Source organism: Eptesicus fuscus, chromosome 18, assembly GCF_027574615.1.
Source record: "Eptesicus fuscus isolate TK198812 chromosome 18, DD_ASM_mEF_20220401, whole genome shotgun sequence".
Taxonomy (NCBI): Eukaryota; Metazoa; Chordata; class Mammalia; order Chiroptera; family Vespertilionidae; genus Eptesicus; species Eptesicus fuscus.
In genome coordinates this window covers 36,766,354-36,792,497 of record NC_072490.1, presented here as the reverse complement: position 1 = coordinate 36,792,497, position 26,144 = coordinate 36,766,354, and the positions used below count along the sequence as shown (strand labels likewise).

Here is a 26,144-nt window from a genome sequence, read left to right as displayed (position 1 = left end):
ATGTGTGAAAGAGCCAAATGTACTGCCAGCTCACAGCAGGTCTCAGGAAATGGGAGCTATTGTTGTGACTGCTGATTCAGGCGAGGGTCCCAGGGCCTCTGATGAGAGGTGATCGTTGGCTCAGGATCAATTTAGACCAGAACCATGGTCTCCATCACAGGCCCCTCCTATCACTGACAGGGTCAATAAACTGAACGAATGGTGCCCTCCCTTCCGGCCAGTCTCTTAACTATATTGATACTTGGTTAGTACTGTCCTGCACTTACATGGCATTTTGTGGATCACCCACATATTAGCTCATTTGAGTCTTGCAACCATTCTGTAGGGCAGACTTTATTAGTCTCATTCTACAGAAGAGGATGTGCACACAGAGCCAGGGTTACAGTCCCCATAACTGAAGACCAAGTCTAGCACTCCTTTGTATGGTACCGTCTGTATAAACTGAATCACAAGGATGCTCACACTGTGACAGACCAACAAGAGTCAAAATGAACTTTTTTAGGGAGGATAATGTAGGGAGAATTATAAACATGTTTAATTACTTTGGAAACAAAAACTCCCAAATAATGCCTGAACCCAAAAGGTACATAAAAATGGCCAAAAAAATATTTTTAAATAATAGATCATTTGTAGTTTTCCCCTCATGAGTGCTTTGTAAATTACAAACCATATCAAACATGTTAAGGCAGATGATCAATCTCGTTGCAGTTTTAACTATTCCTGGGAAAATAATCTTGGAGCGCTTCCTTTCCGCCGCTGGGTATGTTGGTCCAGGAATTGGCAGGTGGGGAGCTGGGCCCCGTCGGTCTTGTCACTGCTCATTCTGCTGGCCCTCTGTGACTGAAGCAGACACGGAACCCTGGCCCTTGTTGACATCACTGATGCACACCCACTGCCCGTCGACTGACTCCTTCCACAGGGTTACCTGCAAGCCAGCACACACACAGGTCAGCACCCCTTCCTGCTGCTCTCATCTCACTGGACCCCTGAATGAGGGCCAGAATTCCTGTAAAGAACCATGGCTCACAGCCATGCGGGTAAACAGAGGACCAATCTGCACAAAGGAGGCGACATGATTTCATTCCCCCTTGAAAGAACAACTATTCATGGACAAGACACCACTAAGAGTCCTAGAACAGGGGAGGGAGTGAGGCCAGGCCGAATGCCTTAGAACGGTAAGAGGGATGGCCACATGCTAACTGCACCACTCTCCCTCAGGCAGGTGCGGTTCTTCCGGAGGGAAGCGAGCGCTAGGATGACACCCAGCACCACAAGAGGGGATTGGAGGTGAACCTGTGGGGTCAACCACTGGGAATCTGACGGCGAAGGGGCTTCCAACACTCAGATCTTCGCAGACCTAGTTCCTACCTGCAGAATCCAACCAGTCCCAGGGAACAGTCTGACCAGGGAACTTGGTGAGTGCAGATCGCCCAATTCCGGTCCCCAAACAAGAGTTTTGCCCACTTTTGTAAGTCACAGCCCTACCTGCTGCAGGAAGAGCCGGCAAGAATACCTCGAATCCACCTGTCCCACCAACTGTGTAGCTGAGAGGAAGGTGGGCAGGCAGAGCTGATTACCTCCAGAGCAAAGCCAGTGGCCCTGTTCGTCCATGCAATCCGTTGGGGCATGGACTGGCTTGAGTCAAAGCCATAAGGAACATTAGTGGCCTTAGAGCTGCTTTTCCTGCTAAGCCCAGGAAAGAAACTAATTTGTAACTACACTCACTGCTGAAAACAGCCTTCAGACCAGGGACCCTTCCCAGAGCACATGCGAAGCGGTGTATCCCCTCAAACAGCCCTGCTTCTGACTATGGCTGTTCCTGTCTCCAGAGCAAAACAAGTGACCTCACTTGACCAAGATATTCAGTACACTCTTGCCTGATTGGGGTCCCCAAGTGAGCTCTGGGTGCTGTCCCACCAAAGCAGGGAAGCTAATTCACGGCCCCACCTACTATTGAGTAGAATACTCAGTCCTGACCAGGCAACCGTGAAGCTCATTCTATAGACTCACTCGGGCAGGAAACCAGCCAGCAATCATATCTAGCTGTTCTCAGCCAATGGCACACCCTGCATCCCCCACCTCAGAGCTCAAACAACTGCCTCACCCAAAGACATACCCTAACAGCAAAGGGTCTATCTTTGCTATTAGGATCCCATCTGTCCAAAGATATTACCGACACGTCCAGAAACCCAAACTGAACTGTCTCTGCCAAAGTGAACCTGTGAAGTCTGGAAGAGGAGACCACTTATTCCAGCGTGCAGATACCAAGGATCATGAGAAACCAGGTAAACAGGACACCACCAAAGGAAACTAATCAAGCTCTAGTACCTGATACTAAAGAAGTGGAGGCCTATGAACTATCAGATAATTCAGAATAATCGTTTTGAGAAGTTTAGTGAACTACAAGAATACATAACTAAATGAGATTAGTTAAAACAATGCATGAATTACACGAACTTTGGCAAAGCAACAGAAAACATCAAAAAACTCAAATCCTAGAGCTTAAGAATTCAAAAGCAGCCTCAACAATGTACAAGAAAGAACTATGATCTGAAGATAGGACAGTTGAAAGTATCCAGAAGAACAAGAAAAAAGCAGAGTATAGAAAGCCTACAGGAATTATGGGACCTAATGAAACCACCACCACACAAAACCAATAGAGTAGCCCCCCCCCCATCCACAAGGGGTATGTTCCATGACTCCCCCAGTGGATGCCTGAAACGTGGATAGTAGTACTGAACCCTACACATATATACCTACAACAAAGTTAATTTATAAACGAGGCACAGTAAGAGAGTAACAATAATAAAATAGAACAATTGTAAACAGTATACTATAATAAAAGTTATGTAATATGGTCTCTTTTTCAGTTATTGTACTATACTCACCCTTTATTTAAAGGAAGCACGTTATGGCTTCTTTTTGGCATATGTGAATTGCCAGCATCACTACTCTTGTGCTTTGGGGCCATTAAGTACAAAAAGGGTTACTTGAAATAAGCACTGTGCTATCACAATAGTCACTATGATAATGACATAGATATGCTGGACAAAGGGATAATTCATGATGAGAGAGAATCATCAATTGGCTGCCTCCTGCACGTCCCACACTGGGGATCGAGCCCACAACCTGGGCATGGGCCTTGACTGGCAATTGAACCATGACCTCCTGGTTCCTAAGTCGATGATCAACCACTGAGCCACATTGGCGGGCTAGAAATATCTTTTAAGAAAATTGGAATTAAACAGTAATAAAATATGCAGAAGTTAACATCCTTATATAAACCTTTTTTTTTTTCATACTACCTCTTAAAGGGCAATAAGATTTAAGGATATGATTAGGACACGTGCTCAAAATGCAGGCCTCATTAACTACATTTTCCCGTGGGCAAAGACAAATGGAGCCCTGTCCCCAGGTCATGGAAATGCCGTGTACCTTATTATCTCCACCCGAGACGGCCAGGATGTTGGCTGTGATGGACCAGCTCACGTGCCACACAACATCATTGAATTTGTGCAGTAGTTTGGGAGACCACGTATTGCTTGAGGCATCGTCACAGGTCCAGATGAATACACGACCATCCTGGGAAGACAGGAGAGTCAGAAGATGGGGGCAGTTTTCATGTCTTCAAAGTCACTTTCCTGTTTCAGTTCCCTCTGCTCTGTCTATACTTTCTCAACTGAATGGGTCTGGCTGCCTAAAAACCAAGTTCAGAGAATAAGAAGGGAGAAAAACACACAACAAAAACCCTCTCAAAAATAGGACCAAACAAAACAGGCACAAATGATATTTATAAAAGGCCTGGCTTAATTCTTGCCTGGGGTGTTGGTAGCCAATAATTAAAGGCTTGTCCTTGGTCTTAATTTTGTGATCTGCCTGGGGAGTGGGTAGTAGATGAGCCCAAGGTCTTAAGACTTTCCCATTGCCCTGGTCCTTGTTTGGGAACAATCTCAGGATTGTACCTGAGCACTTCCATTCTCTACTCACACAAGGTTCAGCAGGGGAAGCTGGTCCTGCTCTTGGCTCAGTGGAGGCAAAGCCACTTGTGGCTTCAGTTCAAGAGTTCACTGTGTGATGACCTGCTCCACCGCTCTGCTATCTGCACGGCCCAAGGGTACTTGTTGCCCTGCTCTCACCTTTCAAGGACTCTCTTCTAGGGGACTGTAAGGGCTGATGGCACTCACTCAGAGATTAAGTAACACGGGATGCCCTCCTGGGTCTGAGCTGACCTGGGAACAGCTGGCGATGGTGCTGGTGGGTAGACCAATGGAAGGGGCCCAGGCCACGTCTCGAACCCAGTCACTGTGTGCTTCCAGCTTCTGTTCCTCCTTCCACTGGCCGTCCTCTTCCTCCCTAAAGGGGAGATCAGAAGAGAATCAGGTGGCAGCCCAGGAGCCTTTCCCACACCTCTATTGTGCACGTGATCACATTCCTTCTCCACATTGTAAGCTCCACAGGGGCTGAGAAGCTATTCCATCTTCCTGATTTCATTTGTTGAGTCTGTAGAGTTTTATCCAGTTCACCAGCTAAAATGCACTGCTCTTCCATAGCCACGTCAGCTCTAGCGACTAGGAATTAGGGAAAGAGTGAAACTGCTTCAGCTAACAGCAAGGTGTGTGTGTGTGTGTGTTTTCTTTTTTTATTGATTTTTTACAGAGAGGAAGGGAGAGGGATAGAGTTAGAAACATCGATGAGCTGCCTCCTGCACACCTCCTACAGGGGATGTGCCCGCAACCAAGGTACATGCCCTTGACCAGAATCGAACCTGGGACCCTTCAGTCCACAGGCCGACGCTCCATCCACTGAGCCAAACCAGTTAGGGCGAGGTGTGTGTTTTTCAAAGGATGTCCTCTGACATTGAAAATAGTACTAGTATTCTATGGGCAAGAGGAAAAAAGAAAGATGATCCTGTTTTTTTGTGAACTGTGGCTGTCATGGGAGGTAGAGTAGAAGGTAAGAAGTGTCCCCTTGAGAAGCCCACGAACCCCACTTACTTCCACAGCTTGATGAGGTTGTCACAGCCGCCTGAGGCAAATTTCTTGGTGTAGTTGGGCTTCTGTCCTGATGGCTGGTCTATGAGGCTTCCAGGTACAACAGCAGGGGCCCAGCTGACGGCATTGCAGCCAATCTGTAAGGAGGGGGACTTGTGACTTTGCCCTTTTGCCTGGCAATAGAACACTGCTTTGGCAGACCCAAGGCTGGTGCTCATTTACCCTCTAATCCTCAGGACTGGCTTATGTAGGACAGCTGTTTTGATGAACTAAGGATTAGCCACTCATAATTCTCCTTGAAGGATTCCTACCAGGGTGTATATTTTTCAGCAATATGCATTTAAAGTGAGAATTAGGGACTCGCAGGAATTTAAGAAACAGAACGTTTTTCAAACATATGAAAGGGCAGATTCAGAAAACCATACACAGTAAATATATAGCTTAGTGAATTACTCTAAAGCACTCTTGTAACCATCACCAAGTTAAGAAATAAGACTGCAATTTACCCCGAAAGCCCTGCCATCATGTCCTACTTGAATCACAGTCCCTTTCACCCCATAAGTACCCATTATCCTGACTTGTAATCTTTTTGTTTTAGTTTGTAACCCAAATGTGCATCCTGACACTAAAATTTAGTTTTGCTAATTTTTTTTTTACTGTTTTTTACATCTCCTAATTTATAGCTTCCTCCTCTGGTCCTTTTATTCTTTATAATTTTTCTGTTGAAGAAATCAGTGTCATCTCAGGCTGGGTTTTGCTGTTGCATACTCAGTTCAACATGTTCCTCTGAATTCCTACATTGCGAGCTGGATCCATGATGGGATCAGACTCAGGTTTGACCCCTTTGCCAAGACAACATGTGGTGGTGTATTCTTCCATCAGCAGGCACATGATGTCAGCTTGTCTCTATGTTGTTAGAACCTGTCAATAATTTAGGCCTCTCTTAATTCACTGAGCGTTACAAAATGGTGATACTGCAATTCATTTCTTTGTCATTACATGGAATACCCTAGATAGGGGCAATTCCCCTCATAATATTTGGCTGCCCAGGGGTACAGATCAGATAGGAAAGGCAGAATATGCTTCTTTCAGAATTGGTTCCCTAACTTTCTCCAAAGATGATTGATTCTCTCTTAAATGTATGAACTCATGGATTTAAGCATATGTGGTAGGTTCAGTTCGTTGCAATTATTCTCATTTTTGACACTCATACTGCCCATTTTTGGCACTGTGAACCTGTCCAAGTTGGCTCCTTTGACGTAATCCTAGTACTAGTATGTCAAATATCACTTTATTTCTTTTCAATCTGGTATGACAAGATGTACAAGCTCATCTTGTACATTTCCTACTTCAGACCTGGAATTGATATTTCCTCAAGCGTTCTGGTTTCCTTTAGTGAGAAGCTGTACCCAAGACCATAATCTGGTTCTAGGTATGCTCACTGCCACATAATTATTTATCTTAGAATAATATTGCCAATATAATTACTAAAATCTTTAATAAAGTGTTTGCAATGTTCTTCCTATTCTCCTCTAGTTCTTTTTTCTTTTTTAAAATATATCCTTATTGATTTCAGAGAGGGAGAAACATCAATGATGAGAGAAAATCATTGATCAGCTTATTCCTGCACGCCCACACTGGGGATCAAGCCTGCAACCCGGGCATGTGCCCTGACTGGGAACTGAACAGTGACTTCCTGATTCATAGGTTGATGCTCAACCACTGAGCCACGCTGGCCGGGCTCTCCCTGTTTTTATTTTCGTGAGGGTGGGGAGGAGGTGTTTGTGTGTGAATGGTACCAACATGAAAATATGTGGATCTTCAGCTGCTCATGTGCCACACTGTTGTTTTTGTTAAATCTAACCAGAGGATATTTTTTCCATTTGAAAGAGTAAAAGGGAGGGGAGAGGGGTAGAACGAGAAAGAGAGAGATAGAGAGAAACATCGATGTGAGAGAGAAACACTGATTGGTTGCCTCCTGCATGAGCCCCAATAGAGGCCGGGAATTGAACCTGCAACCCTTCAGTGTGTGGACCCACACTCTAACCACTGATACACACAGGCCTGGGCTGCCACAGCATTTTGACAGTTGTACTCTATCTGCCTTAGCAGAGCACAATGGCCAATACATCCTATACTCTGCCTTCTAACCCTCATTTAGTCTTAGTTCTCTACCATAAACTGTGTATTTATATAGGCATACCTTGGAGATATTGCAGATGTGGTTCAGACCACTGCTATAAAGTATCAAAATAAAGTGAGCTGTAATCTTTTTGCTGGTGGAATCTTGCCTTTAATTTGTAAAAAGCACAATATCAGCGAAGTGCAATAAAACGAGGTATGCGTGTATAAATGTCTTTCTAGTCATTTTTGTTGTCTGAAGCTTATTTTCTAGTAGACACACATCGATTGGTTGTCTCAAGAAGGGCTCATGAAAACAGTAATTCTTGAGTTCTTGTATACTAACAACTTTTTATTCTCCAAAATAAAAGTTTAAAAACAGCTTTGAGGTATACCTGACATTAACTGCACATAAAGTACACAATTTGATGAACTTTGACATAGATATACCCTGAAAAACTAACACTACAATCAGGATAACAAACATCTCTCTCTCCCCAGCTGCTGGTAAGGTGCTCCATCCTCCCAAGGAAGCTAGAGGCCCTCCCTTCACCTGGCAACTAGCACCACACCACGGCCTCCATCTCAGAGCTGCATCTACCCAGCCACTATCTGCACGATGGCCCTTCTCCCGCATGACGATGTGGAGCCGGTGATGGAGGAGAAGATCAATGCCCTCATCAAAGCAGCTGGAGTAAATGCTGAACCTTTCTGGCCAGGCTTGTTTGCAAAGGCTCTGGCCAGTGCCAACACTGGGAGTCTCATCTGCCATGCAGGGGCTGGTGGACCTGCCCCAGCTGAGGAGGAGAAAGTGGAAGCAAAGAAAGGAGACTCTGAAGAGTCTGATGATGTCACGGGCTCTGGTCTTTTTGACTAAACTTCTTTTGTAACATATTCAATAAAAAACAGAACTTTGTTAAAAATAAGCAAACACGTCTTTCAAAGTGCAGAAAGAAAAAAACTTAACACTAAGAATATTCCACCTGGTAAAGTTATTATTCAGATTCGAAGGAGAGAGTTTTTTCTAGGCAAGCAAAAGCTAAAGGAGTTCATCATGATTAAATCAGCCTTATAAAAAGTTAAAGGGACTTCTTTAAACTGAAATAAAGTGTGCTAATTAGTAACAAGAAAACTAATGAAAGTATAATCTCACAGGCAAAGGTAAACAAATATATAGTAGCGTTAGTGAACTAATCACTTAGCTACTATGAAGGTTAAAAGATAAAAATAGTAAAAATGACTATCACTTCAATAATTAAAGGATACAAAAGATAAAAGATGTGAAATGTTACACTGAAAACATAAAACACAGGTGGGGAGAGTGTAAAAATGTAGAGCTTTAGAATGTATTTAAACTTAAGCTACCAACTTAAAACAGACTTATATATATAGGTTATTATATGTAAGCCTCATGTGAACCACAAAGCAAAAACCTATAGTATATACACAAATAATAATGAGAAAGGGATCCAAGCATGCCACCAAAGAAAGTCATCAAACCACAACGAAGAGGAGAGCAAGAGAAGAAAGGAACATAGGAAGTACAAAGAGCCACAAAACAATAAATGGCAATAAGCACATACCTATAAACAATTACTTTAAATGTAAACAGACTAAATTCAACAAAAGAATAGGTGAATACATAAAAAACCAAAAGCCATGAATATGCTGCTGACAGGGTAATTTCAGATCTAAAATACAGACTGAAAGTGAAGAGATGGAAAAATGGAAAACAAAAAAGCTGGGGGGGGAGGGGTCACACCTGCAACCCAGGTGTGTGCCCTTGGCCAGGAATTGAGCCCATGACCCTTTGGTATAACATGCCTATACTTATGTTAGACAAAACAGACTTTAAAATGAAGACTGTAATAAGAGACAAAGAAGGGCATTACATAATTATAAAGGTGTCAACCCAACAGATATTTATAATATTTGTAAATATTTATGCACCCAACATAGAAACACCTAAATATATAAGCAAATATTAACAGATCCAAAGGGAGAAATAGAAAACAATATAATAATAGTAGGAGACTTTAATACCCCACATCTGATTTTCTCTGGGTGATACATCAATGGATAGATCACCCAGAGAAAATCAGTAAGAAAATATCAACCTTAAACAACATGTTCAATCAGAGAGACTTAACTCAAATGCACATGGAAAATTTTCCAGGACCTACCACATGTTAGGCCACGAAACCAGTCAAATTTAAGAAGATTGAAATCCTATTAACACATTAAGTGCCCAGTCAGTCACCGGTGACGGACACTGTCCGGAAGACAAAACAGGCTGGGAGCTTAACGTGTTCAACATCTTTTCTAACCACAATGGTATGAACTAGAAATCAATGATGAGAAAACTGGAAAGTTCACAAATATGTGGAAATTAAACATCATGCTACTGAACCATTGGTCAATGAAGAAATTAAAAGAGGAAAAAAAAAATAACTTGAGAAAATGGAAACAGCCTTGGCCAGTGTGTTCAGCAGTTAGAGTGTTGGCCCACAAACCAAAGGGTCATGGGCTCAATTCCTGGCCAAAGGCACACACCTGGGTTGCAGGTTTGACTCCTAGGCCTGGTGTGTGTGTGTGTGTGTGTGTGGTGGTGTGTGTGTGTGTGGTGGGTGGGAGGCAACCAATTGATGTGCGTCTCTCACATTGATGTTTCTCTAACCACTGAGCACACCATCCAGGGCAATTTCCTTTTGTCTCAGGTGAGGATTAACAACAATGCAAACAGAATACAGTATACCACAGTTTATGGATGTAGAAAAAGTAGTTGTAAGAGGGAAGCTTCTAGTGATAAATGTCTACCTCAAGACACAAAAATATTCAAACAACCTAACTTTACATCACAAGTACTAGAATAAAAACAAATGAAGTCAAAAGTTAGAAGAAAGGACATAAAGATCAGAAAGGATTTATAAAATAAAGACCAAAAATACAATGAAACTAAGAGCTGGTTCTTTGAAAAGATGAATGAATAAATTCCTAGAAACATACAATCTTACAAAACTGAATCAGGAAAACATGAATAGACCAATAACAACTAATGAAACTGAAGCAGTAATAAAAAAAAACTCCCAGCAAACAAAAGTCCTGGAAGGGATGGTTTCACAGGCAAATTTTACCAAACATTCAAAGAAGAACTAATACCTAGCTTCTTCAAACTGTTTCAAAAAATTCAGGAGGGGGGAAGACTTCCAAGCGTTTTTTACGAGCCCAACATTTTCCTAATTCCAAAACCAGGTAAAGACACTATAAAGAAAGAATTATAGGCCAATATCTCTGATGAACATAGATGCTAAGATCCTCAACAAAATATTAGCACATTGGATCCAGCAATACATTAAAGAGATCATACACCATGATCAAGTTGGATTTACTCTGGGGTTGCAAGGGTACAATATTTGCAAATCAGCAAATGTGAATAATCACATAAAATGAAAGCTAAAAATCACGTGAACACATCAAAAGATGCAGAAAAAAACATTTGATAAAATCCAGCAGCCATTTATGATTAAAACTCTCAGCAAAGTGGGAACAGAGGGATCATACCTCAACATAATAAAAGCCATTTTGACAAACCTACAACCAACATCATATTCAATGAGCAAACCAAGTGTTTCTTTTAAGATCAAGAACAAGACAGGGATGTCCTCTTTCACCACTCTTATTCAACACTAGAGGCCCAGTGCACGAATTTGTGCATGGGTGGAGTCTGGCCGGCCTGCCCTAATTGGGTGATTGGGCTGGCCGGCCTGCCCTAATTGGGTGATTGGGCTGGCCGGCCTAGGGAGGGGATGCAGGGGGTTGGCTGGTTGGGAGGAGGGGCCGTGGGCGGTTGGCCAGCCAGCCCCGCCCCCCTGGTCAAACTCCCAGTCCAGGGGACAATTTGCATATTACCCTTATATTATATAGGATAGTAATGGAAGTCCTAGCCACTGCAATCAGATAAGAAACCATAAAAGGCATCCAAACTGGAAAGGAGGAACTAAAACTGTCATTATTCACAGATGACATGATATCGTCCATAAAAAACCTAAACTCCACCAAAAAACTACTAGATTTAATAAATGAATTTAGCAAAGTAGCAGGATACAAAATTAACACCCAGAAATTGGTGGCACTTAAAAAATATTTTTATTGATTTTGGAGAGGAAAGGAGAGGGAGAGAGATAGAACATCAAAGATGAGAGAGAATCATTGATTGGCTGCCTCCTGCATGCCCCCCACTGGTAATAGAGCCCAAAACCCAGGCACGTGCCCTGACAGAAAATTGAACTGCAACCTACTGGTTCTGAGGTCAACACTCAACCACTGAGCCACACAGGCATTGGTGGCATTTTATACACCAATAATGAACTCTCAGAAAGAGAAACTAAGGAAACAATCGCATTCACTACTGCAGCAAAAACATAAAAAAGAAGGTTCCTAGGAGTAAGCTTAACCAAGACAGTAAAAGACCTGTACTGGGAAAACTACAGGACATTGAAGAAATAAATAGAGGAAGATACAAACAAATGAAAGTATATACTGCGTTCATGGACTGGAAGAATTAACATAATAAAAATGTCCGTACTACCCATGGCAATCTGTAGACTCAATGCAATTCCTATTAAAATATCAAGGACATGTTCCATAGATCTAGAACAAGTATTCCAAAAAATGTATATGGAACCAAAAAATGACCTTGAATAACCTCAACAATCTTGAGAAAGAACAAAGTTGGAGGGATCACAATACTGAATATCAAACTATACTACAAAGCCACTGTAATCAAAACTGCCTGGTATTGGTATAAGAACAGGCATATAGATCAATGGAACAGAAACAGAGCCCAGAAATAGAACCTACACCTTTATGGACAATTAATAGTTGACAAAGGAAGCAAGAGCATACAAGGGAATAAAAAAAAAATCTCTTTAATAAATGGTATGGGGAAAATTGGACAGGTGGATGCAAAAAATAAAACTAGACCACCAACTTACACCATACACAAGAATAAACTCAAAATGATTAAAAGGTTTAAATGTAAGTCATGAAATATAAAAAAACCCTAGAAGACATAAGCAATAAGTCTCAGACATCTGGCATAGCCTTATTTTACTGACATATCTTCTAGGGCAAGGGAAACAAAGGAAAAAATAAACAAATAAGACTACATCAAACTAAAAAGTTTCTACACAGCAAAAGAAACCAACAAGGTGGAGGAAGATGGCTGCCGACGGGAAGGCAGACTGCAAGATAGTGTGTGAGTGAGAGAACGAAAGGTGTATGGACGTATAGGGAGTGTATATTTGTGGGTGAGGGACAGCTATACTCCAAGGGACTGTTGGGGATTGCTGGACCGGGTTCCCCTGACCAGGCAGCCTCCACTGCTGCTGAAATCTCTCCCGGAGCAACCGGCTCTGCCGTGGAGACTGCACAATCTTGAAGGGGAGAGTGGCTGTTATTAGAAGACTATACATTCCGGGCCTCTACAATCATAACACCCAGGGAACAGCTGCGAACCCAGGAACACCAGGTTCCATGTCTATGTGGAATCAGATGCACTCTGCACCTTCTCATGGAAAGGTCAGTTTCACCTAGGAAAAGGAGAGAGAGAGCTACATAACCAGGTACCCGGAGAAGAGAGATCATGGGGAGACAAAGAAACAGCCCGCATATGAAAGAAAAGGAGGCATCACCAGAAAAGGAAGTAAATGAAATGAAGGCAAGCAATATGTCAGAAAAAGAATTCAGAGAAATGGTCATAAGGTCGCTGAAAAATATGGAAGACAAATTCAACAATATGTGTAAGAACCAAGAGGAAATGAAGAAGAACCAAGAAGAAATGAAAAATGACATCGCTGCTATAAAGAACTCAATAGAAAGAATCAACAGTAGACTAGAAGAAGCAGAGGACTGCATCAGCGAGCTAGAAGACAAGGTAGAAAAAAATACCCAAGCAGAGCAGCATCTAGAAAAAAAACTTAAAAAATAGGAGGAGAGCCTAAGGGACTTTGGGACAACACGAAACGAAACAACATCCACATAACAGGGGTGCCAGAAGGAGAGGAAACTGAGCAAGGAATAGAAAACCTGTTTGAAGAAATAAGGACAGAAAACTTCCCTGATATACGGAAGAAAAAACTCACACAAATCCAAGAAGCTCACAGAGTCCCAAACAAAATGAACCCCAAAAGACCGACAGCCAAGGCACATTATAATTAAATTGGCAAACACCAATGACAAAGTAAGAATCTTAAAAGCAGCCAGAGATAGACAGAAAGTTACCTACAAAGGATCCCCCATCAGACTAGCGACTGATTTCTCAACAGAAGGGGAATGGAATGAAATATACAAAGTCATGCAAAGGAAGGGTCTGAATCCAAGAATATTGTACCCAGCAAGGCTATCAATCAAAATTGAGGGGGAAATCAGGAGCTTCACAGACAAAAAAGGACTAAGGGAGTTTATTACCACCAAACCAGCAATGCAAGAAATGCTAAAGGGTCTGCTGTAAAAAGAAGAAATAGGAAGCAAAGAAGGAACACAGGTGTAAAGAATAAAAATGGCGACAAACAAGGACTTATCAATAATAACTTTAAATGTAAATGGATTAAATGCCCCAATCAAAAGATATAGGGTAGCTGAGTGGATAAGAAAACATGATCTATATATCTGCTGTCTACAGGAAACCCACCTCAGAAAAAAAACCTCACACAGACTGATGGTGAAGGGATGGAAAAAGGTTTTTCAGGCGAATAGAAATGGAAAAGAAGCTGTGGTAGCAATACTTATATCTGACAAATTAGATCTCAAAGTGAAGGACATAACAAGAGATAAGGAAGGCCACTTCATAATACTAAAGGGAACAATCCAACAAGAAGAAATAACTCTGGTAAACATATATGCACGCAATACAGGAGCACCCAAATACATAAAAAAACTCCTGGAGGCTATCAAGGGAGAGATTGACAGCAATACAGTCATAGTAGGGGACTTTAATACCCCACTATCACCATTGGACAAATCCTCTAAACAAAAAATCAGCAAAGAAACATCAATCCTAAATGACTCACTAGACCAGATGGAATTAATTGACATCTTCAGAACATTTCACCCCAAAGCCACAGAATATACATTCTTCTCAAGTGCACATGGGTCATTTTCAAAGATAGACCATATATTGGGTCAGAGGCAAAGTCTCTTCAAATTCAAGAAGATAGAAATCATATCAAGCATCTTCTCAGATCACAATGGCATAAAAATAGAAATCAACTACAATAAAAAACAATAAAAAATATCTAACACTTGGAGACTAAATAGCATGCTATTAAACAATGACTGGGTTACCAGAGAGATCAAAGAAATAAAAAGCATCATGGCAACAAACGACAATGAAAACACAACAATCCAAAATCTATGGGACACAGCGAAAGCATTCTTGAGAGGGAAGTTCATAGCTCTACAAGCCTACTGCAAAAAAAAAAACAAAAAACACAAGAAACAATGGTAATAAGTTACCTAACCCTACAACTCAAAGAGTTAGTAAGAGAGCAACAAGAAAAGCCCAGCATAAGCAGAAGGAAGGAAATAATAAAGATCAGAGCGGAGATAAATGAAATAGAGACCAAGAAAACAAAAAACAAAAACAAAACACAAAAGATCAACAAAACCAAGAGCTGGTTCTTTGAAAAGGATAAACAAGATTGATGAACCTCTAGCCAGGCTCACCAAGAATCAAAGAGAGAGGGCCCAAATAAAATCAGAAATGAAAGAGGTGAAATAACAACCAATCCCACAGAAATACAAACGATTATGAAAACATACTATGAACAACTCTATTCCAACAAACTGGTCAACCTTGAAGAAATGGACATATTCCTAGAAAAATACAAACTCTCAAAATTCAACCAAGAAGAATAAAAAAAACCCTGAATAGGCCAATAACTACTGAAGAAATGGAAACAGCAATCAAAAATCTTCCAGCAAACAAAAGCCCTGGTCAGGATGGCTTTACAGGGGAGTTCTACCAAGCATTCAAAGAAGAACTAAAACCTATCCTCCTCAGACTATTCTAAAAAATTCAAGAGGAAGGCACCCTTCCAAGCTCTTTCTATGAAGCCAGCATTACCCTAATCCCAAAACCAGATAAAGACACCACAAAAAAAGAGAACTACAGGACAATATCCTTGATGAACATAGATGCTAAAATCCTCAACAAAATTCTAGCAAATTGGATTCAGCAATACATTAGAAAGATTATACACCATGACCAAGTGGGATTTATTCTGGGGATTTGGATGGTACAATATCCGTAAATAAATGTGATACATCACATAAACAAACTGAGAGACAAAAATCACATAATCACATCAATTGATGCAGAAAAAGCATTTGACAAAAATCCAACACCCTTTCTTGATAAAAACTCTCAGCAAAGTGGGAATAGAGGGATCATACCTCAACATAATAAAAGCCCTATATGACAAACCTACAGCCAACATCATACTCAATGGGCAAAAACTAAACCCATTTCCCCGAAGAACAGGAACAAGACAGGGATGCCCACTTTCACCACTCCTGTTTGACATAGCACTAGAAGTACTAGCCATAGCAATCAGATAAGAAGAAGAAATAAAAGGCATCTAAATTGGAAAAGAAGAAGTAAAACTGTCCTTATTTGCAGATGACATGATACTATACATAGAAAACCCCAAAGACTCCATAAAAAAACTACTAGACCTAATAAATGAATTTGGCAATGTAGCAGGATACAAAATTAACACCAAGAAATCTATGGCCTTTTTATACACCAATAATGAACTCACAGAAAAAGAAATGAAAAAAACAATCCCATTTACCATTGCACCAAAAAAATTAAGATACCTAGCAATAAACTTAACCAAGGACGTAAAAGACCTGTACTTGGAAAACTACAGGTTATTGAAAAAAGAGATAGAGGAAGACATAAACAAATGGAAGAACATACCATGTTCATGCATTGGTAGAATCAACATCATTAAAATGTCCATACTACCTAAAGCAATCTATAGATTCAATGTAATACCTATTAAAATACCAATGGCATATTTCAAAGATCTAGAACAAACTCTCCAAAAATTCATCTGGAATAAAAATAGACCCTGAATAGCCACAGCTATCCTGAGAAAGAAGAAGAAAGTTGGAGGTATCACAATACCAGACATCAAACTATATTACCAAGCCAAAGTTCTCAAAACTGCCTGGTACTGGCACAAGAACAGACATACAGACCAATGGAACAGAATAGAGGACCCAGAAATTGACACAAGCCATTATACTCAATTAATATTTGACAAAGGAGGAAAGAGCATACTATGGAGTCAAACAGTCTCTTTAATAAATGGTGCTGGGAAATTTGGTCAGATACATGCAAAAAAATGAAACTAGATCACCAACTTAGACCATACACAAAAACAAACTCAAAATGGATAAAGGACTTGAATGTAAGATGGGAAACCATAAAAATCCTACAAGATTCCATAGGCAGCAAAATAGCAGACATATGTCGTTGCAATATCTTTACAGACACAGATCCTAGGGCAAGAGAGCCTAAGGAGAAAATAAACAAATGGGACTACATCAAAATAAAAATCTTCTGCACAGCAAAAGAAACCATCAACAAAACAACAAGAAAGCCCACTGCATGGGAGAACATATTGCCAATGTTATCTCTGATAAGGGTTTAATCTCCAACGTTTACAGGGAACTCATACAACTTAATAAAAGGAAGATAAATGATCCAATAAAAAAATGGGCAAAGGACCTAAATAGGCACTTTCCGAAAGAGGACATTCAGAAAGCCAAGAGACATATGAAAACATGCTCAAAGTCACTAATCATCCAAGAGATGCAAATCAAAACAACAATGAGGTACCACCTCACACCTGTCAGAATGGCTATCATCAACAAATTAACAAATGACAAGTGCTGGAGAGGATGCAGAGAAAAAGGAACTCTCCTTCACTGTGGGTGGGAATGCAGACTGGTGCAGCCATTGTGGAAAACAGTGTGGCGTTTCCTCAAAAAGTTAAAAATGGGAAGAAACCAAGATGGCGGCATAGGCAAACACCTGAACTTGCTGCCTCACACAACAACTTCAAAACTGCAACTAAAAGACAAAACGGACATCATCCAGAACCAAAGGAAGGCTGGCTAAGTGGAAATTCTACAACTAGAAGGGAAGAGAAAAGCACACTGAGAATCAGAGGAGCTGCAGAAGTAAAGTGCAGAGGTACGGAGGCCCGCGCGTGGAGAGGGCTGGCAACTGAGTAGGCGGCTGGCTGTTTCAATTTGGAGGGAGACACAAGCTCCTAACTGCTCTGAACTCCAGTTCCGGGCGAGACTCTGGGACCCAGACTCATACGGGGAGAAACTGGACTGTCTGGCATCGGGCCAGAACTCGAGGGCGGCTTTCTCTCAGAGGTGCTTGCAGCAATTACCAAGGGACACTGAGACCCGGGGCCTCTTAGGGCAGGGCTGACGGGAAGCCATTGCTGTTTGCTCCACCCTGAGACTCTGCCCCATCCAAGCTGTGTGCAGAGGCTTTTGCATATGAATTGCCTGGTCCTTTGAAATCTAAACTTACCCAACAAACTGTAGCTGAGTCAGAGAGACCCAGAACATCCAAAAGATGGCCCAAGGCCCCACAGCAGCTTGCATTGCTTCACAGCTGGGCCTCATCTGGGCACCTCCAAAACCCAAACAAAGAAGAGGAATCTGCAGATCTCTCCATAGCTCCTGCTGGGTGGCCTCAGGCAGAGGCTAAATTAGCACCTCCTTGGAGATCCAAGAGCCAGTGTACCAGGGGTCAGAGTAGGACCATCCAGATTACAACTCCTCATATCCATAAGGGACACACTCAGGGGGCAGACTCAGTGAGCACCAAAGCCCCACTGAAGTAAGTCTTGCCTCATAAGGGTGTCTCCAGCACAGAAGTTCTCCCATCGTAGACACAGCTGATCCTCAGAGCCAATTGACCTGGAGGTCAATTCCTCCCAGTGATACCAACAACAATCAAGGCTTAACTACAACAAGACTGTGCACACAGCCCACAAAGGGCTGCACCAAAAGTGTCCACCTCAGATAACTGGAGAGGCTGAGCCACTGGGCCCTATAGGACACCTAGCATACAAAGCCACTCTATCAACTCAGGGAAGCAGCCTAAATGCAGAGACAAAGAAACAGGTCACAAATGAAAGAAATGGAGGAAAGCAAATGACTGGATATAGAGTTCAAAACCACGGTTATAAGGTTTTTCAAGAATTTTCTAGAAAAGGCCGATAAATTTAGCAAGACCCTTGAGGATATGAAAAAGGACCAACTAGAAATTAAGCATACACTGACTGAAATAAAAAATAATATACAGAGATCCAACAGCAGACTAGAGGATCGCAAGAATCAAGTCAAAGATTTGAAATACAAAAAAGCAAAAAACACCCAACCGGAAAAGCAAAAAGCAAAAAGAATCCAAAAATATGAAGATAGTGTAAGGAGCCTCTGGGACAACTTCAAGCGTACCAACATCCAAACTATGGGGGTGCCAGAAGAGAGCGAGATACTGAAAACCTATTTGAAGAAATAATGACAGAAAACTTCCCCCACCTGATGAAAGAAACAGACTTACAAGTCCAGGAAGCGCAGAGAACCCCAAACAAAAGGAATCCAAAGAGGACCACAGCAAGACACATCATAATTAAAATGCCAAGAGCAAAAGACAAAGAGAGAATATTAAAAGCAGCAAGAGAAAAACAGTTACCTACAAGGGAGCACCCATACGACTGTCAGCTGATTTCTCAACAGAAACTATGCAGGCCAGACGGGAGTGGCAAGAAATATTCAAAGTGATGAATAGCAAGAACCTACAACCAAGATTACTCTACCCAGCAAAGCTATCATTCAGAATTGAAGGTCAGATAAAGAGCTTCACAGATAAGAAAAAGCTAAAGGAGTTCATCACCGCCAAGCCAGTATTATATGAAATGCTGAAAGGTATTCTTTAAGAAGAGGAAGAAGAAGAAAAAAGGTCAAGATAAAAATTATGAACAACAAATACATATCTATCAACAAGTGAATCTAAAAATCAAGTGACTAAAAAATCTGATGAACAGAATAAACTGATGAATATAATAGAATCAGGGGCATAGAAAGGGAGTGGACTGACAATTCTCGGGGGGAAAAGGGTGTGGGGGGTGCAGGAAGAGACTGGACAAAAATTGTACACCTATGGATGAGGACAGTGGGGGGGAGGGTAAGGGGCAGAGGGTGGAAGGGAGCTATGGGGGGAAAAAAGAGGAACAATTGTAATAATCTGAACAATAAAGATTTATTAAAAAAAATAAATCCATGAAAAAAAAAAGTTAAAAATGGAACCAACAAAATGAAAAGGGAACCTACCTACTATATGGGAGAACATATTCACCATGATACATCTGATAAGGGGTTAATTTCCAAAATACACAAAGTTTATATTACTGAACACTAGGAAGCAAACAATCCAATAAAAATGAAAAACATCTTTATTCTCATTCTTGGAAGTTTTCACTCATTCAATTATACTACAGTTAAAAAAAAAAATAGGCAAAGGACCTGACTAGACACTTCTCTAAGGACATACATGGCCAATAGACATATGAAAAAATGCTCAACATCACTACTCATCAGAGATATAAATTAAAACTACAATGAGCTATCACCTCACACCTGCCAGCTATGCTTTGCAGTGAATACGTGTTAGCTATTTTAGAAGGCACCCCATTGCTTTCTTTCTCCTCCTGTTCAGATACCAATACTATGTAGGGATTGTTGGTGGTGGATTCCTCTGCACTAACATTTAAATTTGTGGAAATAGCTTGTTACCCAGTTTTGTTGTGTTGTTCATGAAGTTTTGGTTTTGCTACCTAGTTGTTCTGCTGGTTTTATGTAGAGATGTAGAAAGATTGAAAAACTATGATGCTCCTTCCCAATATCTTGCCAGAAGCCCCTCAACCTATTCATTTTTGCAAATTAGTCAGCAGATGGGGATCAGAAGTCCCCAAGTAATAAGACTCTGAGACAAGTTCCTAGGGTCTTGAGGGTGGGCAGGTTGTGGATCCATGAATTGGGGGAAATTGACTTTAAGTTTCCATCTGGGTAGATTTCAGAACTGTTTGGGAGCATCAAAGCTATAAATGCTGAGTAGAGAGAAGGCAGGCAGATTCTAGGGTTCTAACTTTGGCACAGTGCCTTCTCTCAGTCACTTACTTTTTCTGAGCCTCACTTGCCTCAACATAAAATTGGACCAGGACTGCGTGCCTTGCAAATTTGTTAGCTTCTTTTGTTCATAAACATTCGTGAGTTACATGACACACAGTAGGTGCTCAAGAAATATGAATCCCCCGCTTCCTCCCTGCTCACCCCCAATGTCCACAGTGTTTTCTTGACTATTTCAACCTTAATGTCCAATGACTAGAAGTACAGAAAACTAAATTTCTATGATGCTTTTGTAACACCACTCAGTTCCAGGGGGTCCCAATGACCACAAGGCATGTCAACTTGACATCCACAGCAAAGGTGGCAGGAAGGCAGGCTGCTGCTGCTGCTATCTTGCCAGTGCCCTGGTCTTCTCCAACTTAGGAGCTTGCAAGGAGGAACCAGTGCTAACCCCAGCCTTTGTCTGGCTTCACAGCAAAGAAGCTCAAAGCTGCTCTACCAAGCGTGTCTGATCAGCAGCCCCTCCCCTGGCCCACTGAAAAACAGTGACACTACTCTTGTCCCTCTCTAGGGGATCTACAGGAGACACAGGGCAAGTCAGCAGAGCTACCCTCTGCACGCAGGCAGGGTCTAGACTTACAGTGTGAGCATTGTTGATCTTCTTCACGTCCCACTGGCCCTCCCCGGTGTAGGTCAGCAGGGAGATGGCCCCATCTGAGCTCCCACAGGCCAGGATTAGGCCGTAGTCATGGGGGGCCCAGCACACAGAATTTACTGCAGGAAGGAGGGAGGCACAGTGAGCAAACTTTGATTTTCCAGATTTACCATTTTACTAAATTTCTAAAAAAAATTGCAGGGACCACCAGAGGGAAATTGTAATTTAGTCAACTGAAGAAATTTAAAACCCACCATCTGCTAACATCATTTCCTAAACAAATGTCTACATTAACAAAAAGTAGGCTGGACAATTATCTGAGAATAAAGGCCAGTACTTAAAATGAATAAACCTTAAAAAACTGTATTATCTTTGCTTTTCTCATTTTGCTTTGGACTGGCTTTAAGTCTTCTTAGGGCCTAATCTCCCATGTGGACAACCAGCAAAAAAGCCAACCAAACCCAAGGGATAAACAAGCATCATCATCACAAGGGGAAAAGAATCAGAGCACTAGCCAGAACAGAGGCCTCTCTCACACCCAAGGACCACCCACCCACCTTCTCCGGCCGCACTCAGTGTACCTGAGGAGTCGTGTCCTGTGTGCTCGTGCGTCTTCTCCCAGGTGCCGTTTTCCTCTTTCCAGATAATGACTTTCCGGTCATAGGAGCAGGATGCCAGGATATTGCCATACATGGGGTGGGCCCAGGCCACTTGCCACACTGGTCCTTCATGACTGCAAGGGGAGAGGGTCAGAGGCTGCTCAGATGGGCCACAGGAACCCACAGGGCTCTGCCAGCCCCTTCTGTGGACAGAACTAAATGGCTTCCTTGGCAGGCAGAGTGTCTCAGGACAGAACTGCCTAAGAATTTCAAAAGGGAGACATAGAATGTCACTGTCAAAAGGGAACTTCGTTGAGCAGTGAGGACCTTGAGGCCCAGAGACACTTTTTTTTGTTGTCGTTAATCCTCACTCGAGGATATTTTTCCGTTGATTTTTAGAGAGTGGAAAGGAGAGGGAGAGACAGAGAGAGAAATATCAATGTGAGAGAGACACATCGATTGGTTGCCTCTGCATACACTCCCTAACCAGGGCCAGAGATCGAGCCTACAATTGAGGTACGTGCCCTTGACCGGAATCGAACCCGGGACCCTTCCAGTCCATGGGCCCACGTTCTATCCACTGAGCCAAACAGGCTAGGATTAGAGAGGCGCCGAAAGTGAGGCAGGACTCTAGTTAGCCTCTCTGTCCCGACCCAGCAGAACCCTCACTTCTCCAATACCTATTGTCATCAGCAGAGTCACTGATCAATCTAGGTTTTGCAGCCACAAGTACTAAGTATCTGTAAAGTGAATCATTTATCCTCCCAAACGGTCAACTTCTTGAGGCGGCAGTATCTGTTTTGTTTTGGTGTTTTCCGCTACTCTTTTAAAAAATTTGCTCAAAAAGCACGTCTCTTATCTTCTGATCTTTGTATGTTCACATGTTAAGTATCATCTGAGCATGTATCCTGTGCCAGGCTTGGTGCCGGGGCCATCTCTGGGTTCAGGGAGAGGTGGGCATCCAGCACATGAGAGGTAGCTCCGCTTACAGCAAGCATGTCAAACTAAGCGGCCCATAACAAATATTTTTGCGGTCCAGCCAATATAACAGCATGTAAGAAACGTTTTAATAAAAATTTAGTGACTTAATTTTTACAATATCCTGTTATACATAATTATTAATAACAAACCACAACGTTCGCTAATGACTGATTACTATAATCGTGTTGCATTCATTTCCCTTATGTGCCTTATGCATAGGTGCACCATTTCTCTCCACTAATACTAGCAGCGAATATTTTAGCAGCCGACTGCCACTCATTAGTCTTGTACTGACTTGTTTGGTGTGTGTAACAGGAAATATTTCACTTTTGGAGAACAACAAAAATAGGCCTCAAGGAAGATGGCCGCCGACGGGAAGGCAGACTGCAAGACAGTGTGTGAGTGAGAGAACAAAGGGAGAGTGTGTGGTTGGACGGGGAGTGTTTGTTGGTGAGTTGAGGGACAGCTATACTCCAGGGGACTGTGGGGGATTGCCCGATGGGGTTCCCCTGACCGGGCAGCCTCCACTGCTGCTGGGATCCCTCCCGGAGCGACTGGCTTTGGCGCGGTGACTGCGCCATCTTTAAGGGGAGAGTGGATGTTATCGGAAGCCTGAAAATCCCGGGAATCTACAACTATGGCACCCAGCGAACAGCTGTGAACCCAGGAACACCGGTCCTCAAGTGGTGTGAGCACGCGGATTCGGAGGAACTCTGCACCTCCTCACAGAAAGGTCCGATTTTGCCTGGGATAAGATGAGGTCCGGGCAAGAGAGAAAAACGTGCACGGCGGGAGCTGGGGATCTAGGGAAGTCTGCGCCCAGAAAAACCCGCGGCCGTTGGGGCTGGAGTGATCCACGAATGTGGAAGGGGATCTGCACGGCTGCTAGCAGAAGGGAACTCTAAAAAGCAACCCATAGCTGAACTGGGCGCAAAAGGACAGCCTAAGAATTTTAACAGTGTGCTGGCTGCCTAGATCCAAGGGGAAAAAGGACTGCACAGACTTGCGCCGGAGCACCTGTTTTTAATCTTTAAATCCTTGCTTTTGATTACTAAGCCCAATACATAGGATCACCCAATCGGGGACACTCTAAGAGACTGCAGGGGCAAGTTTTTTGTGTGGAACCTGGGGATCAGAACGGGGAATAATGATCAGAGAACCAGCTCTGGGGCAGCCCATTCCCCCAAACCGGTATTAAGTGCCACAGGGAAAACAAAATCTAAACACTAGCTAGAGAGGACCTATGGACCCGGAGGTCAATCCAGAAACACTGCCACCCAGGGGTTGAATCACAAATTGACTCTTTTGTAAACACAAATAAAGGAGTATCCTACCTAATAATAGACAAATATGCAAATTGACCACACCTTCGCTACGCCCAAGCCACGCCCACCAACCAATCAGGATGAGCATGCAAATCACCCCAACAAAGATGGTGGCTAATTTGCATATCAAGACAGTGTAGAAAGAAGCCAAGAGCTGCAGAAGGGAGCAAAGCTGCAGAGAAGCAAGCAAGCCGGGGGCGAAGGAAGGAGGCAGGCTGGCGGAGAAGGCGGGGCGGGGGAGTGGAGGCGGTGCTGGGGGGAAAAAGAAGGACAGCGGGTGGGCTGGTGGAGAAGGCGGGGCGGGGGAGAAGGGAGGAGCGGAGGCGGGGCCAGGGGAAAAGGAAGGAGAGCGGGCGGGCTGGCGGAGAAGGGAGAAAAGCAGGGGGGCTGGCAGAGAAGGCAGGGCGGGGGAGAAGGGAGGAGCGGAGGCGGGGCCGGGGGAAAAGGAAGGAGAGCGGGCGGGCTGGCGGAGAAGGGAGAAAAGCAGGGGGGCTGGCGGAGAAGGCAGGGTGGGGGAGAAGGGAGGAGCGGAGGCGGGGCCAGGGGAGAAGAAAGGAGAGCGGGCGGGCTGGTGGAGAAGGGAGAAAAGCAGGGGGGGCTGGCGAAGGCGGGGTGGGGGACAAGGGAGTAGAGCAGGCGGGGTGGGGTAGAGTGCAGCAGGAAACCCTATTGCAGGATTTTTCCTGCAACGGGAATGCTAGTAAGAAATAAAGACGTATTGCCTGCTTGAAAATCAGGACTGTGGCCTACAACGCTGAGGAGCGGTGGAACGCAGGGAACTTCAATACTGTCCTGACTAGGAAACAGGCATGTCAAACAGAACAGTAGAGGAAGTGAATGACCTTCACTACTGCACATTTTTATTTTTTTTTTCATCTTTTACTTAAGAAACTAAATTTTTTTCTTTTTTTCCTCACTTGATTTTACCTTTTTAATTATTACATTTTTATTTTTAATCAGTATTACTACTACTACCATTTTACCTTTTATTTTTAAAAAGTATCATTTTATTTTCTCTTTATTTTACTTTGGAATCAGTGTTCTACATTCTATTTTCATCTTTCCTTTAGCATCATTTTACTCTATCTCAACTTTACCTTTAGCCAACACTCTCTTCCTCACTTTTCCCCTTTGGTTGTCCTGTTTCTCTTATCCTATTCCTGCTTTAGATTTTCCCTATTCCTTCTTTTTACCCCTGTTAAAATTTCACCCTACTTATATATCTAATTTCCAATCCCCTGCTCCAAGTCCATACACACCTCTCTCTTCTCTTTCTTCACTATCCAAATTTTTTTCTCTCTCTGTCCTTTTGCTGTTGTTTGCTTGATTGTTGATTATATTGTTTTTGTTTTATGCTTGTTTGTGAGATTGTTTTTCTTTTTCTTTTTTTGTTTTTTGCTTGTTTTCCCTCGCCTTGCTTGATATTAGTTGTTGTTTGTAGTTTGCATTCATCTCTAGGTATTTGTTGCTGGCATTTGTTGGGATTAGTGGCTGTTCTATTGGAGTTTTCTCCCCATATAAATAGTTTTTTCCCCTTTTCTTTCTTATTTTCTTTTTTTCTCTCTTACTTTTTTTTTCCTTTTCCCAATTTCATTTTTGCACTCCTTTTTTTCCCCCCTCTTCTTCTTTCTTTCTTATCCCCTAATTTGCTTTTCTCTGGTGGTCACCTTTATTTGGGGTTATTCGTATCGTGAATACATTTGTGTTCAGTGCCTTGTTGTGTTGTATTTTGTGCCTTTAAATCAACGCAGGAGAGAGAGAACTACATGACCAGACACCCAGAAAAGAGAGATCATGGGGAGACAAAGAAACAGCCCGCATATGAAAGAAAAGCAGGCATCACCAGAAAAGGAAGTAAATAAAATGGAGGCAAGAAACCTGTCAGAGAAAGAATTCAGAGAAATGGTCATAAGGTCGCTGAAAAGAATGGAAGACAAATTCAACAATATGTGTAAGAACCAAGAGGAAATGAAGAAGAACCAAAGAAGAAATGAAAAATGATATTGCTGCTATAAAGAACAAAATAGAAAGCATCAACAGTAGACTAGAAGAAGCAGAGGACCGCACCAGTAAGCTAGAAGACAAGATAGAGCAGCTTTTAGAAAAAAAAATTAAAAAGCAGGAGGAGAGCCTAAGGGAACTTTGGGACAACATGAAATGAAAGAACATCCACATAATAGGGGTGCAGAAGGAGAGGAAACTGAGCAAGGAATAGAAAACCTGTTTAAAGAAATGACAGAAAACTTCC

The 26,144-nt window shown here is 42.5% G+C and overlaps 1 protein-coding gene and 1 long non-coding RNA gene across 2 annotated transcripts in view; one reads left to right on the top strand and one right to left on the bottom strand.

Moving 5' to 3' along the window:
* Positions 1-513: 513 nt before the first annotated feature.
* Positions 514-26,144, bottom strand: part of SEC13 (SEC13 homolog, nuclear pore and COPII coat complex component) — a 39,770-nt gene continuing 14,139 nt past the window's right edge. Inside the window, exons 4-9 of the mRNA XM_008152034.3 lie at positions 21,573-21,724; positions 20,977-21,110; positions 4,995-5,128; positions 4,230-4,353; positions 3,436-3,582; positions 514-925 (exon numbers count right to left, since the gene is read on the bottom strand). Of these exons, the coding sequence (XP_008150256.1) occupies positions 812-925; positions 3,436-3,582; positions 4,230-4,353; positions 4,995-5,128; positions 20,977-21,110; positions 21,573-21,724 (805 nt within the window). The 3' untranslated portion in view covers positions 514-811. The remainder of the gene's footprint in view (positions 926-3,435; positions 3,583-4,229; positions 4,354-4,994; positions 5,129-20,976; positions 21,111-21,572; positions 21,725-26,144) is intronic.
* Positions 859-8,033, top strand: LOC114226772 (uncharacterized). The gene is made up of 3 exons (XR_003612879.2): positions 859-947; positions 1,219-1,415; positions 7,614-8,033. It is a non-coding gene; the product is annotated as an uncharacterized LOC114226772 (long non-coding RNA).